The following is a 15,977-nucleotide window of genomic DNA, read 5'->3' on the forward strand; positions in this document are numbered from 1 at the left end:
AATGTGTAGGAGAAAAAGGAAATCTCAGAATCAATCTGCCTTCCCCATGGTGACATGCCATAGAAGGAAAAGAACATATTAGATCAGTGCAGCATGGTTTTAGAAGTTGGTTGCTTAATACAATTACATTCCATTTTAATATAAAAGTACCTACATCTATTTATCACTGGAAATTAACAGCTGTGGCAAACATTTTAACTCTGAAGTTAATCTATACTTATATTTTTAGCTCCACTCTTCAAAAAACGATCAGAATTTCTTCTTGGTATTAAATATTCGTTGGAGAACAATATGCCAGGGTACATTCAATTCAATTAAATTAATTTCCTACATTTTTCTAATGTCACTACATGATTCACAAAACCAAAACCTGTGTCCAATTTTTAATAATGCTTTTGAGAACTGGAAATGGTTCACATCAGTCTGATTCCATTAGCAGATCCTAAAACTAAAGAGTAATCGAACAGGCTTGCAACGGAAAATTACCTGCTCAAAGAAACTTATTTACTTTTTTTATGGACCGAACCTGGCAGTGCTCAGGGGTTGCTCCTGGAAATGATCCAGAAACTATGTAGTGCTGGAAACAGAATGTGATGCAGGGTTTCTACATGCAAAGTAAGTAAGTGTTATAGTCCTCTAGACCATTTCTGTGGCCCCTTTTTAAATTGTATTTATTTTAAAAAATATTTATTTACAAAGCTGTTCATGATTGGGTTTCAGTTATACAAAGTTCTGACACCCATCTTTCTGCCAGTGTAATTTCCCAGCACCAGCGTCTCCAGTTTTATTTTTTAATTTATTTTTTTATAAATTAAGGTGGCCTCTGCAAATCTGGCATTTTTTTTCTTTTGGGGTCCCACCTGGCTATGCACCGGAGTTACTTCTGGCTCTGCACTCAGGAATTACTCCTGGCAGTGCTCAGGGGACCATATGGGATGCTGGCAATTGAACCTGGGTTGGCCGCATGCAAGGCAAATGCCCTACCCGCAGTGCTATTACCCCAGCCCCTAATATGGCAGTTTTACAATTACAAAACTTAAAATCAGAAAGAGAAATTAAAAATTAACATAATAAAACATGTTAACTTACAACCTATCTCCTTATGTCACATGGTTATACTTATACTTAGCTAGCCACTAAGTACAAAGAACCTAATTAGTGTATATTTTGGTAATTCCAAAAATCTTATTAAAACATTGATATTAATTTCACAATTACATAAATATTAATTTAATAATTCCATCTCCAGATTTTAAAATATTGCCTTCTTGACTGGAGAGATAGCCCAAAAATCTGAGCATATTTTTTGCATGCTGGAGGCTCAGATTTGATTCTTGGCGCCACATGGTCCCTCAAACACCACCAGAAGTGACCTCCATGCACAGAGATGGGAGTAGCCCCTGAGTGTGCTGAATATGGCCCCAAACACACACACACACACACACACATAGACACACATATACACACACACCACCTTTCATACTATACAATGACAGTGAGATTAAAAAAATAATTTTTATTTAATTTTAGCACTGTAGCACTGTCCTCCCATTGTTCATTGATTTGCTCAAGTGGGTCCAGTCACGTCCCCATTGTGAGTCTTGTTGTTACTGTGTTTGGCATATTGAATACATCATGGGTAGCTTGCCAGGATTTGCTGTGTAGCCGAGATACTCTCAGTAGCTTGCCGGGCTCTCCGAGAGGGGTGGAGGAATAGAATTTGGGTGGGCCAGGTTGGCCGCATGGAAGACAAAAGCCCTACGTGCTGTGCTATTGCTCCAGCCCATTTAATTTTCATTTTATTAAAAGTTTTTGTTTTCGTGAATCATGAAGTGACATTAGAAAAATGTAGGAAATGTAATCTTTAATTAAATGTATCTGGCATATTGTTCTCACAATTAGACTTAAAAATACAATTTAAATGGAATGTAATTGTATTAAGCAAACAACTTATAAAACCATGCCCCACTGATCTAATATGTTCTTTTCCTTCTATGGCACATCATGATGGGGAAGGCACATTGATTCTAAGATTTCTTTTTTCTCCTACAATTTTCCTCCTTGTGAGTCAGTAGGCCCTTACAAAATCTTATAAAATTAAAAAAATCAAAATATACAAACTATACTATTCCAACATTTTGGTAATTCATTTAATAATTATTATTTCTAGGGCTGGAATGATAGCACAGTGGGTAGGGTGTTTGCCTTGCACAAGGTCGATCTGGGTTCGATTCCTCCATCCCTCTTAGAGAGACAGGCAAGCTACCGAGAGTATACCGCCCGCATGGCAGAGCCTGGCAAGCTCCCCATGGCATATTCGATATGCCAAAAACAGTAACAACAAGTCTCATAATGAAGACGTTACTGGTGCCCACTTGAGCACATTGATGAACAACGGGAGAACAGTGCTACATTGCTACAGATCCTCTTCTACATTAACTCTTAGAATGCTTATCTGAAAATAACAAGACCCAGATTTGAATAATCTTGTACTGATCACACCCTTGGTGTCAGGAAATGGGAAGAAGGGTTGACTGCTAATGACTAAGTCACATGTAGAAGTTGGTGAGCAGGTGGAGAAAGTATGCCTACAAAGAGGAGGGGGAACGCCAAAATGCAGAAAAACTTATTTATATATTAACAGCTTCAGCAAATAAAGATAAACAGACTTCCTGTGTTCTAACTATAAAAGACGTGGGGTGTGACAGGGGAAGCTCTGGGGTCCAGGGTACATACCTTATATGTGCAAATACCCAGGTTCAATACTTGGTAACTCATAGCCCCCTGAGCACCAATGGGTGTTGTTGCTCTACAAGAACCCCCACCCCCCACCCCTTGCATTTCTGGGTGTGGCTCTGGTGGCCTCCAGCAGCAATAGGCCCAGGCAGCACTGTGACACCACCTAAGCACTAAACCCTCCTGTGTGGCTTGGATAGTATTTCCTCAAGTGGTCCTAGACCTCCTTAGTACAGCTTGGATGGTCCTCCAAAAGATGTGGGTGTAGAAGACTTACAAAGCTCACTTCCGATGCTCACTTTGACCAGTGAGACAGTACGAGATTGCAATAGGAGAATTATCTGGGTAGTGGAAGTAGTTCACAGAAGGGAGTAGAAGTTGTCAGGATGAACAGGGCAGGCTATCGTAGAGACATTCACTTTGCTGGCAAAGGGGCTGGCAAGTGTATGCAACTAGCAAGTGATCCCAGGCTTCTATACTTGGCAAATACAAGACAAGGATGACGGTAGGAAATATGATGATGGTAATTTGGTTTTATATCCACTGCTTCACATAAAAAATCATTTTTGTAAGTTAAAAAATGATCAAGTATCAGTGATTTACTATGCAATACTTTGTGGATAAAAACAGATGAATATTGGTATTTCTATGTTTCAAAGTAGTGTTCGATTCAATAAGCAATGGGTAAGCATTATTCTACTGAAACGAAAAGCAACAAGATCAATCAGGGTAGGAAGTAAAATGAACAGGATGTGATAATAAAGGAAAAGTGGAAACAACTCTTGCTTACTGATTGGCTACTCTGAAGCAGGCATTAGACTTTGTTAGAGAAATGTGGAGAAAGCTTTTCCATTATAAATGATTTTATTCCTGTGAGGCTTTACAAGAAAAAGCAATTAGGTTGGCATGATCACAATATAAACAGCTCAGTGCCTGCTATTTAACATCTAGGTTTTTAAAAATCTACATTTATTTTATAACAAAAAGAGTTTTAAAAATACAGATAAGTCTGGATTTCTGCACCATCACTTATTCTGTGTTGTAAGACCCCCGAGAAATCATTAAACTTCTTTTCTCACTCACAAAATGAAAATATAGTGATACTGCTTCATATAGTTTCTTTCATGATAAATCCTATAAAAATTAATGCATACAAGACAAAAAACACTTGGGGCCAGTTCTCAAAAGATCATGGGTGCTCAATAAGCTGGCATAGCAATCAGTAAGGTTCAAATCTGGGTTTTAGCATAAGAGAAGGAGCAGACAGGAAGTGATGGTAAATTATGTCAGGTAGTTGACAGGGGAATTGGGAAAGGGGAGATGGTACTTAGTCAATCCCTGGCAGGAGAAGTTGTGCTTGAGAACTGGCTAGTTAAGTTTGGATCCTTGTCTCAGAAGGTGATTTGCCATTTGGGTCAGAAACTGATAAAAACTAACCTAAAGAAGGGAGACACTAGCCTTGAGAGCCCTTGGGCCAAGGGCTATGTGGTTTTCCAGCCTCTGTAAAAGATCTGACGTGCAGTAGGTTTTTAATTATTAATTTTTGATGGAATGATGGCACAACAAATTTACCAGCTGATGGTGAGTAGCACTGAGTAGAAACTGCAGATTTACTTTATGTCACAATATTTATTTTTACCTTTTTCATTTAGAAGGAGCCTCAAAGTTTACCTGGGTGGGTCAGTCAAGAGATAGTATTTCCAAGCCTTGGTTTACAGATGGTGTACCATGTGACTGAGTTCTGACCAATGGGATGGGCAATGGGATGAAGATGACTTGTGCATTTCCAGGTCATGTGCCCCACTGCAGATGGGACTGTGGAACTGACAAAGCAGATAAGGACAAACTAAGGGGCTGATGGAGCAACATGAAAGAGGAACCTGGGTTTCTGGATGATTGCCTTAAGCACAGGCATCACACGCTAGACCTCAAGTCTAGGCTTTAGTATGAAAGAGACACAAGTCTGTCTTGTGTGATCCTGCTATACAGTTAAAGAGGATGGTTTCTATTCATTAAGAGTGGTTGGAAGAACACAAGGGTATATATAAACTGATCCTGTTCTAATAACATCTGAGAGGGACAGTTTCGAATTGGCGGGAAGCTATCCGTATTACTTCAGGAATTCCTTGAGTGTGTTAAAATAAGCATTTATTAGGAAGCAGAAAAAGCCACTATAATATTAACAAAATGATTTTACTATATATCCTCTCTGTATATTTTCAGATAGACTCTTCTTTCTCCAGTTATAGCTCTTTCAGATTCTTTTAGCACTAAAATAACTAGATAAGACAATGATATAACAACATTTGGATCACAGTAAGAATGATTAAAGATATGAGCTTGAAAACCAGGAAAAGGATTTTTTTCTGCAAGGCATTTCATGCTTAATTTTGTGGTCAATTTGCTTTTAAAATAATGTATAGCCATAGATTTCCCCTCTGGTTTTAATAAAAGACTCTACTACTATAAGAATTGCCCATTCAATGTAAAATAGCAACATTCTACATCAATCTAGAAGATAATTGAAAAATAAGGTTGCATCATTATGTTTTCATTTTGCCAGACCATTAGATTAACGTTTGGAAAGTCTTACTCAAGACTTTAAATGTTATGAGGATTATCATGAAAAATTGTTTAGGGATTATAGCTAATTCATGCAATTTTTAAAATTTTAAAATAATAAACATTTATTCAAGACTGTATTTCTAAAAAGTTACACACATTCCTTAATCAGATAGAGAGAAAAGCAATTTATGTTGAAGGGAAGTAGACTTACGTTACTATAGTTTTTCCTTTTCTCCCTGTTGACAGAATCATAATCTATTCTTCAAAGTTTATTAATAATAATAATGACCATAATTTTGGAGATTACTATGTGATATGAGAACAAACATAACTACTGTTCACTATTTTACGTTGTAAATGACAAATAAATGAGCATAAACTTCCATAATGGAATCACAGTTGACCTGAAATTTAAGTAAACTATGTTTTTATTTAGCAACATTTCTAGATTCATGACTGTGGGTTTCTTACCAAAAAGGTCTTCATAAGAATCATGCATATTTTTCTTTGGAATCACTAGAAAATCTTTTGGCTCAAAGATTGGATTTCGTGTGAAAAAGTCACCCTTCACTATGACTTCCAGTATTTCTTCTATCCTGGTCTTTGCTTTGCATGTTATGAAAGCTGGGAGAGAAAAATATTGCCAGTTAACATCCCTCTCAGGTTATATGATAATACTTGAGACAGAATAAAATGATTTATATTATTAAAAAAAAACTTCATTTGGCATGCTTAGACTTATTATTTAAGAAGATTTATTTGCATTGAAAAGCTGGGTTTCAAACACACAGAGACATTCATGCGACATTTGCACACACTGATATTCTATAAGCAAATATACTAAATAATATGCAACACAGAACATTGAGAGATAAATATTGAAGATACCTACTAGATCACAGAAAACTAGAATAGGATGTATTAATTGGTTACTGGAACTAACCTATTTATATTTATAATTCACTTGATGGTGGTGAATGTATGAATTTTTCCACTAGCTTTATGCTCATTGTGGTAAATTTTATATTCTAAATCTATAACAATATTGTAGAAACACCTTCAAAGATAAAAATAATAATTTCTTCTTTTTAATTTTATTGAATCACCATGAGATAGTTACAAGCTTTTATGTTTGGGTTACAATCACACAATGATCAAACATCCATCCCTCCACCAGTGCACATTTCCCACCACCAATATCCCCGGTATAACCCCCTTTTCCCACCCTCTCCCTGCCTCCATGGCAGACAAGATTCCCCATGCTCTCTTTCTACTTTTGGGCATTATGGTTTGTAATACAGACACTGAGAGGTTATCATGTTTGGTTCTTTATCTACTTTCAGCACACATCTCCCATCCTTGCCGGTTCCTCCAGCCATCATTTTCTTAGTGATCTCTCCTCTATTCCAGCTGCCTTCTCCCCTTTGCCCATGAGCAGGCTTCCAGCTATAGAGCAATCTTCCTGTCCAGTGTATCTACTATCCTTAGGTATCAGTCTCATGTTATGTGAAAACAATAGGTTTCTAACAACTATTTTGTGATAACACTCCAAAATACTTTTATTAGACTATTTTGTATGGACCTTACATTTTATATTTAAGTAACGTGTTAAATTATACACCAAATACTTTGAATATGAAATATTTGATTTTCATTTATGAAATGGTTCTAAATTTACAAAGTTAAGGGTCTGAGGACTGCTCAGTGGTAGAGCACCTGTTTTGAATTCAGGACTGAAGCAGTGAGTTCTGTCCCTAGCAATGCCCTCTCCACCCCTGAAAAGTTGAGTGTATTCCCAGCACTACTATTGGGATAACTGGTGTAAGAAATATAGTGAAGGAATAAAAAATTTACAATTGTAATAGAAATGAAGAGCAAGAGAATTGGTCTTCAGCCTGGGGCTAGTGTAATGCTAGGGCATGGAACACTGAGACATGGTGGGGGGAAGTTGTCACGCTGGAGCAGGGCGGGGGACAGAAAAGAGGTAGAGTGATATGCACAACATCCAATCAGTAACAGTGCTGTGGAACAAAGTGACTAAAAGCTTAAAAAATGGAAAAAAAATGAAAAAAAAGTGCCTGTCCAGGGTGGGAGGGTAACTGGGGATATTGGTGGAGAGAAGTAGACAGTAGTAAAGGGATTGATGTTGGAACATTGTGCACCTAAGACTCGATCATAAGCAACTTTGTAGTTCACAGTGATTCAATCAAAACGAAACAAAATCCCAAGTGTGTTCGCTGGCATGACACAAAGTGCATGCCAGCATCACAGCCTAGAGTGTGATCCTGGGTGAGCATTGCAACCAAAATGTGCACGAGCATCATGACTAAAGTGTGTGATGCCCACAAGACATTGCAACCGCAAAAGTGCACAAGCAATGTAATTACTTAGTAAGAACTACCACCTAAGGACAACTAAGTAGTGTGTGAATCCTGCACAACCAAATGTGTGAGCACCCTACCACGTGTGTGTAGCCCCAATCATCTCACATGCAACATTATACAATGGAAGGAAGGGGAAGAAATTATTTTAAAAATACAGTAGCAGTTAAAACTACAATGTTCGTGGCATTGAACTTAATATTAAAATGCTATTACAGAGTAATTCAGCGAAAACCTTAAAAAACATTATTTCTATATATTAAATTCCAATATTTTCTTTACATCAAGTACAAGGAAGATATCAGAGATCTAATGAGAAAAAAATGTTGGCTATTTCTAGGTATGTAAATGGGTGTGAATGCATTTCCAGTGGCATTAGCTATATATGTGTGTGTGTGTACTATATATGTGTGTGTGTGTATATATATATATATATATATATATATATATATATATATTAGGAGGCCATATAAGCCATGAGCTGGAGTGATAGCACAGCAGTAGGGCATTTGCCTTACAAATGGCCAACATGGTTGACCTGAGTTCAATTCCTCCACCTCTCTCGGAGAGCCCGGCAAACTACCGAGAGTATCTCGCCCGTATGGCAGAACCTGGCAAGCTACCTGTGACATATTCGGTATGCCAAACACAGGGACAACAAGTGTCATGATGGAGATGTTACTGGGCCTGCTCGAGCAAACTGATGAACAACGGGAGGACTGTGACCGTGATTAGGAGGCCACGTATAGCGGAGTCTTCATAAAACCATTATTTCCCCATACATATAATAAGTCTTGGGAATCAACCTGGGTTCAATTCCTCCGTCCCTCTTGGAGAGCCCGGCAAGCTACTGAGAGTATCCCGCCCACATGGCAGAGTCTGGCAAGCTCCCCATGGTCTATTTGATATACCAAACACAGTAACAACAAGTCTCACAATGGAGACATTACTGGTGCTCACTCGAGCAAATCAATGAACAGCGGGAGGACAGTGCTACCGTGCATCAAAATCTTCATCATTATGCTGCACATAGGCCATCAAGTTATGGATAAAAATAAGGGACAAAGCACTGTAGTACTGTGCACTGTCCTCTCATTGTTCATCGATTTATTCAAGTGGGCACCAGGAACATCTCAATTGTGAGCCTTGTTACTATCTTTGGCATATCGAATACGTCACAGTTAGCTTGCCAGACTTTGCTGTGTAGGTTGGATACTCTCAGTAGCTTGCGAGGCTCTCTGAGAGGGATGGAGGAATTGAACCTGGGTCGACTGCATGCGAGGCAAATGCTCTACCTGCTGTGCTATTGCTCCAGCCCAAGGGACAAAAAGGAACATAAAATTACAAAGGGCTAGAGAGATAGCTCAACGTGTTGAAACATAAAATTTGCATGTAGCAATCCTAGGTTCAAACCCCAGCAACTATAATCCCCCAAGACCCCTGGGAGTACCCCTGAGTACCACCAGATGTAGCCCCCAAAACAAAGAAAATAAAATAAGATAAAAAATTAAAGGAGTTTTATTGCGAGACTGGTTCCTTCTCTATCCTGTTAAAAATGATCACAGAGAGAGAGAGAGAGAGCGAGAGAGAGAAGGAAAGCACCTGCCATATAGGAAGGCTAGGGGGAGGGTAGCGGGAGTGAAATTTGGGACACTGGTGCTGGGCAATGTGCACTGGAGGGATGAGTGTTGGAATATTGTATGACTGAAACCTAATCAAGAACAGCTTTCTAAGGGACTCTCTCACAGTGATTAAAAAAAAATTAAAAATCAAGTCATGAAATTTACATACAAGTGGTACAATATGGAAAGTATCATGCTAAGCGAAATGAGTCAGAAAGAGAGGGATAGACATAGAAAGATTGCATTCATCTGGGGGATATAAAGTAACAAAGTATGAGATTAATACCCAAGAATAGCTGAGATCAGCACCAGGAGGATTACTCCATAACTTAGAGGCCAGCCGGGTAACCTAGAGGAAAGGGCAGTTCAGATAGAGAAGGGAGCACCAAATAAAGGATGTTTGGAGGATCCTCCCAGGAGGGGAGATGCATGTCAAAAGTAGACTATGGACTGAACATATTTGCCACTCAATGCCTCTTTTGCAGACCACAACACCCAAAAGGAGAGAGAGAATACAGGGGATTGCCCTGCCACAGAGACAGGGGGGATGGGGGGATGGGGGTGGGAGGGATATTATCCATGGTGGTGGAAAATGGGCACTGGTGGAGGGATGGGTATCTGATCATTGTATAATTGAAACCAAAGCACAAAAAATTGTAAATCTACAACTGTAAAATAAAATAAAATAAAGGGAAAAAAAAGAAAAAAAAATTAAAAATCACTCTGGACACGAACAGAATGTTTAAAGTAGGTAGAAGAGATCACATTTAAAAGTAGATTCAGAGAGAGAGAGAGGGAGAGAGAGAGAAGAAAAGATAGAAGAAAAGTGCCTGCCATAGAGGCAAGTGGGGAGGGCGATGGAAGGAAACTAGGGACATTGGTGGTGGGAAATGTACACTGGTGAAGGGATAGAGGGATAGGTGTTGGAACATTATTTGACTGAACCCAATCATGAGTAACTTTGTAATTGTGTCTCTCACTATGGTTCAATTTTTAAAAAGGACTTAAAAATGTATTGTGTTGCTTTTGTGGCTTCAATAAGAATATAAAATCATTTAAACTGAAAAACTGAATAATTTTTTCTCAATACATAGCATATTTATAGTACCCACATATTTAAAATAAATTTACTTAAAATATAAAGCTTAACAACTGCTATAAAACAGTTTGGAATGAGATTAAATATGTGACATGCACAATAATTATACAAAGGTGTAAATTATTGTTCAAATGGCTGAGGAAAATGGACAACATTTTCTGATTATAATTAGCTTTAGTTTTAAAGCATTATATTGGAAATTTGTATGATCACAGTTACAATTAGTGTCATGTCACTGGCCTTGTCGTAGAACTCCTTAGGAAATTTTTGCCCTGGTAAATGCAAGGATCACTAAATCACAATGAATTCACATCCCATTGTTTTTCCACTGTGACAGGTAGTAGAGTCCTTTTCCAATTATCTGCCCCAATGGACAGGAGTTGATAAGAATTCACAGAGAGAAAGGTGGCTCACAGAATGAGAGAAAATACCCTTGGTTTGAGAATAACCTGACTGCCATGGAAGAAATAATAAATATCAATGTTCATTGATACTAGGCATGGAAGCTCTTGGTTATGTCTACTGTGTTCCTAAGCATCAAGTGTATATTTTGCTAAAACATAATTTGTGTTTATAAAATTATAGTTACTTGTTTCACAAGGGTATTTGTATACAAAATTACTGTTAGAATGGGTGTCAAGGAAGTGTTCAGCATAAGAGAAGGAACACATGGAGGGTGCGGGATCCCGGAGGAAAAAAAAAAAGAAAAAACAGGTTCCAAAAAGAGCCGAGATCACCGGCAAGTTCCAGATGGAGTAGGCGCCGCATCCCGCCTCCTCCAGATGGAACCCCAGTGACCAGAAGCCTCTACAAACACAGCTCGAGTATGCGGGAACGAGGACTTTTTCTCAAATCTGCCGGACTACACCTCCCAGGTAACCTCTGATTCCGGAAGTCACGCCCACAGCCCGCCCCCCAGCGCCATCTTTGAAGCGTTCAGCATAAGAGAAGGAACACATGGAGGGTGCGGGATCCCGGAGGAAAAAAAAAAAGAAAAAACAGGTTCCAAAAAGAGCCGAGATCACCGGCAAGTTCCAGATGGAGTAGGCGCCGCATCCCGCCTCCCCCAGATGGAACCCCGGTGACCAGAAGCCTCTACAAACACAGCTCGAGTATGCGGGAACGAGGACTTTTTCTCAAAACCATCTCTCTATATACAACATCTCTCTATATACAAAGTGATCAATGAGAAGTAAACCACCCAATCTTTCTCCCTGAAAATCAGAGTTAAGTTTGGAGCACGGCCACAGCCCCAGAAACACAAGGACTTAATGCAGAACCCAGCAGCTTAGAGCAGAAAAGTGAACGGACGATGAGTTAACCCAGGCCATCATCTCTGCCCAGAGGGGAAAGGGTGTTGCCCCATTCGCCCTCTCTTCTCTGGAAAGAAGGATGGCGGCCGCATGGGAGCCTTGTGGACAGCAGGTATGAGCCGGGGGTGTGGGGGGCGACTAAAACCTCACGAGAAGGGGGGCGTTCCGGTCCGTCCTTCACGCCCTACCAAGGTCAACAGTTGCCCCCCACGAGTGGCTCCCCAGCACGGCCACAGTCCCAGAAGCACAAGGTCTTAATGCAGAACCCGGCAGCTTGGAGCAGAAAAGTGAAAGGACTATGTGTTAATCCAGGCCATCAAGTCTGCCGGAGGGGAAAGGGTGTTGCCCCATTCGCCCTCTCTTCTCTGGAAAGAAGGATGGTGGCCGCATGGGAGCCTTGTGGACAGCAGGTATGAGCCGGGGGTGTGGGGGCGACTAAAACCTCATGGGAAGGGGGGCGTTCCAGTCCGTCCTTCACGCCCTACCGAGGTCACCAGTCGCCCCCCACGAGCGGCTCTCCAGCACAGCCACGGCCCCAGAAGCACAAGGACTTAATGCAGAACCCAGCAGCTTGGAGCAGAAAAGTGAACGGATTATGCGTTGATCCAGGCCATCAAGTCTGCCGGAGGGGAAAGGGTGTTGCCCCATTCGCCCTCTCCTCTCTGGAAAGAAAGATGGCGGCCACATGGGAGCCTTGTGGACAACAGGTATGAGCCGGGAGTGTGGGGGCGACTAAAACCTCATGGGAAGGGGGGCGTTCCGGTCCGTCCTTCACGCCCTACCGAGGTCACCAGTTGCCTCCCACGAGCGGCTCTCCAGCACGGCCACAGCCCCAGAAGCACAAGGGCTTAATGCAGAACCCAGCAGCTTGGAGCAGAAAAGTGAAAGGACTATGCGTTAATCCAGGCAATCATTTCTGCCCAGAGGGGAAAGGGTGTTGCTCCCTTCCGCCCTCCTCCCTCTGGAAAGAAAGATGGCGGCCACATGGGAGCCTTGTGGACAGCAGGTATGAGCCGGGGGCGTGGGGGCGACTAAAACCTCATGGGAAGGGGGGCGTTCCGGTCCGTCCTTCACGCCCTACCGAGGTCACCAGTCACCCCCCGCGAGCAGCTCTCCAGCACGGCCATGGCCCCAGAAGCACAAGGACTTAATGCAGAACCCAGCAGCTTGGAGCAGAAAAGTGAACGGACTATGCGTTGATCCAGCCCATCAAGTCTGCCGGAGGGGAAAGGGTGTTGCCCCATTCGCCCTCTCCTCTCTGGAAAGAAAGATGGCGGCCACATGGGAGCCTTGTGGACAGCAGGTATGAGCCGGGAGTGTGGGGGTGACTAAAACCTCATGGGAAGGGGGGCGTTTCGCTCTGCCCTTCACGCCCTACCGAGGCCACCGGTTGCCCCCCGCGAGCGGCTCTCCAGCACGGCCACGACTCCAGAACACAGAAACCAATTTCTTAACTATCTGACTTTCAGTAGAAATACTTCCAGGGTCAATAGGTAAAATAGCAGAAATCCAAAACCAACATTTAATTCTTGAACCCAGCTGTAGAAAGCAAATCACTTCACAATGCTTTTTCAGCATGTCTGATTTGGGGGGGGGTAAACTCTAAATAATAGTGGTTAATCTTATTGAAACAATGAATCTAATCAAAGCAGATAGAGTGTTAACTAGAATTCATCTGCCTCACAGGGACGGGGAGGGGTGGGGGGTGGGGTTTTATTGGGGTTCTTCAGGGTAAAAAATAAGTATTGGTAAAGGGAAATGTGTTTGATATTTGCATGACTGAGACATAAACCTGAAAGCTTTGTAACCTTTCCCACAGTGATTCAATAAATAAATTAAAAAAAAAAAGAATGGGTGTCAATCTTTTGGTAAAATGATGAGGACAAAAATAAATGGAATACAAGCTATATCAGAAAGTGGATGCTACTCCCAGACTAATGTAACATAGGCAGGTGGGGGTTCAACCTCTCCCTCCTGCTGGCTGACACTGGGCTCTGGGCCAGCAGTTGAAAAGCCCTGGTAGTGGCTAATCACAAAACTTAATTTAATTTTAAAAAATGGACAAAATATAAAGTGACTTGATAAAAACTGCCTTCCAATTTCTGGATTTCAACTGTCTTTGAAGAAGAAAACTGTAAAAAAATGTTTATTTTAGTTTCTTATAGGTTTATTTAAAAAATCTGCTTTGAAATCTAATCTGGGGGAAAAATCATACTACCATAGACTTCCACTGTCCTCCTGTTGTTCATCGATTTGCTCGAGCGGGCATCAGTAACATCTCCATTGTGAGACTTGTTGTTACTGTTTCTGGCATATCAAATACGCCACGGGGAGCTTGCCAGGCTCTGCTGTGCAGACGGGATACTCTCGGTAGCTTGCCGGGCTCTCCGAGAGGGACGGAGGAATTAAACCCAGGTCAGCTGCGTTCAAGGAAAATGCCCTACCCGCTGTGCTATCACTCCAGCCCACTACCATAGACATGAGCAAAAAAATGTTAACTGTTCAACTCTATAGAAGGTATATATCCTATTCTGGAGGGAATGGAAGCCAGACCCTGAACAGAATGGTAGAATGTTACAAAGAAAATTTAGCACATTTGAAATATGTATGTATTGATAATTTTTTAACAAAAGAGAACAAATATTTGTAGTAAAAATGAAATTAATGTATCAAAGATAATATTGGAAATGTGAATTTTTACTTCAGTTAAAATGAAACTACGGAAGGAAATACATAATCCTTGCCTTCCTTTGTAACTAATGTATCTGGGGAAATGCTGTTATTCACAAGTAAAAACTATTTTCTAAGTGGAAATGAACTCTCCCCTCGCCCCGGTCTAACTATAAAGATTGGTATATGAGGGAGAAAAAAATTCAAAGTTTCAAGTCTTCTTTCTTTTGGCTTATCTAGTTTGCTCAAGGGAGAGATCCAAAATAGTATCTGTTTTGCAGAGCAATTCAGTAGTTCTTAGTTATTAAGAACTATGCCTAAAGCCTAGAGGGTGGAATAGTTAATTTTGCTTTATGGTTATCTAAGAGCAACTGTGTTTTTTAAGGATAATTCTCGGGAGGCTATTGATGTATGTCGGGAAGAGATCAATAATACAAAGAATCAGGAGCAACGGAAGAGCACAGAGAAAAGAGAATGCAAGAAACTTGGGAGAAGTTTGGAGGCTGAGGAGAAAAAAGAGTAATGGGGAAAAATGAAATCTGTATAAAATGTGGTGGAACATTGCATGACCAAAAACACAACTTTGAGTACTGTACTGTACTGTCCTCCCATTGTTCATCGATTTGCTTGAGTGGGCCCAGTAACATCTCCACTGTGAGACTTGTTAACTATGAGTAACTTTGTAAATTACAATGCCTTAGTACAATAATATTTAAAAGAAAAGTACGATTTGATGTTGTGGGTATAGTTCAAAATCTCCTTGGAAAATTTTAGTTCGTTTTGAATAGTTCTGTAAGATAACATAAAAGTTTGGGTTAGGAACAATGAAGAACAGAAAGATCAGCATCTTCGTGAGATAGTTCTTAGACAGAAAACAATGTTACACAAGAGATAGAACATGATAATAAATGACACGAGAACCAAAGAACATGGGAGTTATAAATTTTATTCAGGGGTATGAGTGCCTAAATAGACCCAAACCTGATGTTATTTCAATCTTAGCTGGATTTCTGGATTTCACCAAGAGGAAACAGTGTCGCTTTTTGAAAATATTGGATTTGAGGGCAGGTGCAGGTAGGGTTTCTGTATTATATGCAGCAGACCTGGGTTTAATCCCCAGCACCCCTTATGGTCGCCTGAGTACTGTCAGGAGTGATCCCTGAGCACAGAGCCAGGAGTCAGCCTGAGTACTGCTAGGTATGGCCCCCAAACAAAAAACCAACCAAACAAAAAGAATCTTGACTTACTGCTAGGAGACTAGATTCATCCCAGTATTCCCATAGACAGACTGTCACTTAGTTCTTTTCTCTGGACCTCAACTTTCTTACACAAAGAAGACATAGGATTTGCGAGTCTCTACAGTCCCCAGCCATGCTGGTGTTCTCAGATTAAAGTATACCTACCCAGAGGGTATGTTGGATTTCTCGCCTCAGGGAGTCCAATGATGGGGTACAGCCAATGTATTATTGGGACTTTTTCATCGAATATACTTATAAGCCTGATTATAAAAGAAAATAGCAAAAATAAGCTAAATGAACATAAGCACTTTCAATATTAAGCACAAAAGGGACAATCTTTTATTTACTTAATG

The 15,977-nt window shown here is 40.6% G+C and overlaps 1 protein-coding gene across 1 annotated transcript in view; it reads right to left on the reverse strand.

The window, feature by feature from the left end:
* The window catches only part of CFAP47 (cilia and flagella associated protein 47), a 606,917-nt gene that overhangs the window by 42,050 nt on the left and 548,890 nt on the right, over positions 1 to 15,977 (reverse strand). The window contains exon 59 of the mRNA XM_056131098.1: positions 15,790 to 15,884. Within this exon, the coding sequence (XP_055987073.1) occupies positions 15,790 to 15,884 (95 nt within the window). The remainder of the gene's footprint in view (positions 1 to 15,789; positions 15,885 to 15,977) is intronic.

Source organism: Sorex fumeus, unplaced genomic scaffold, assembly GCF_029834395.1.
Source record: "Sorex fumeus unplaced genomic scaffold, SorFum_2.1 ptg000086l, whole genome shotgun sequence".
NCBI classification, from domain to species: domain Eukaryota; kingdom Metazoa; phylum Chordata; class Mammalia; order Eulipotyphla; family Soricidae; genus Sorex; species Sorex fumeus.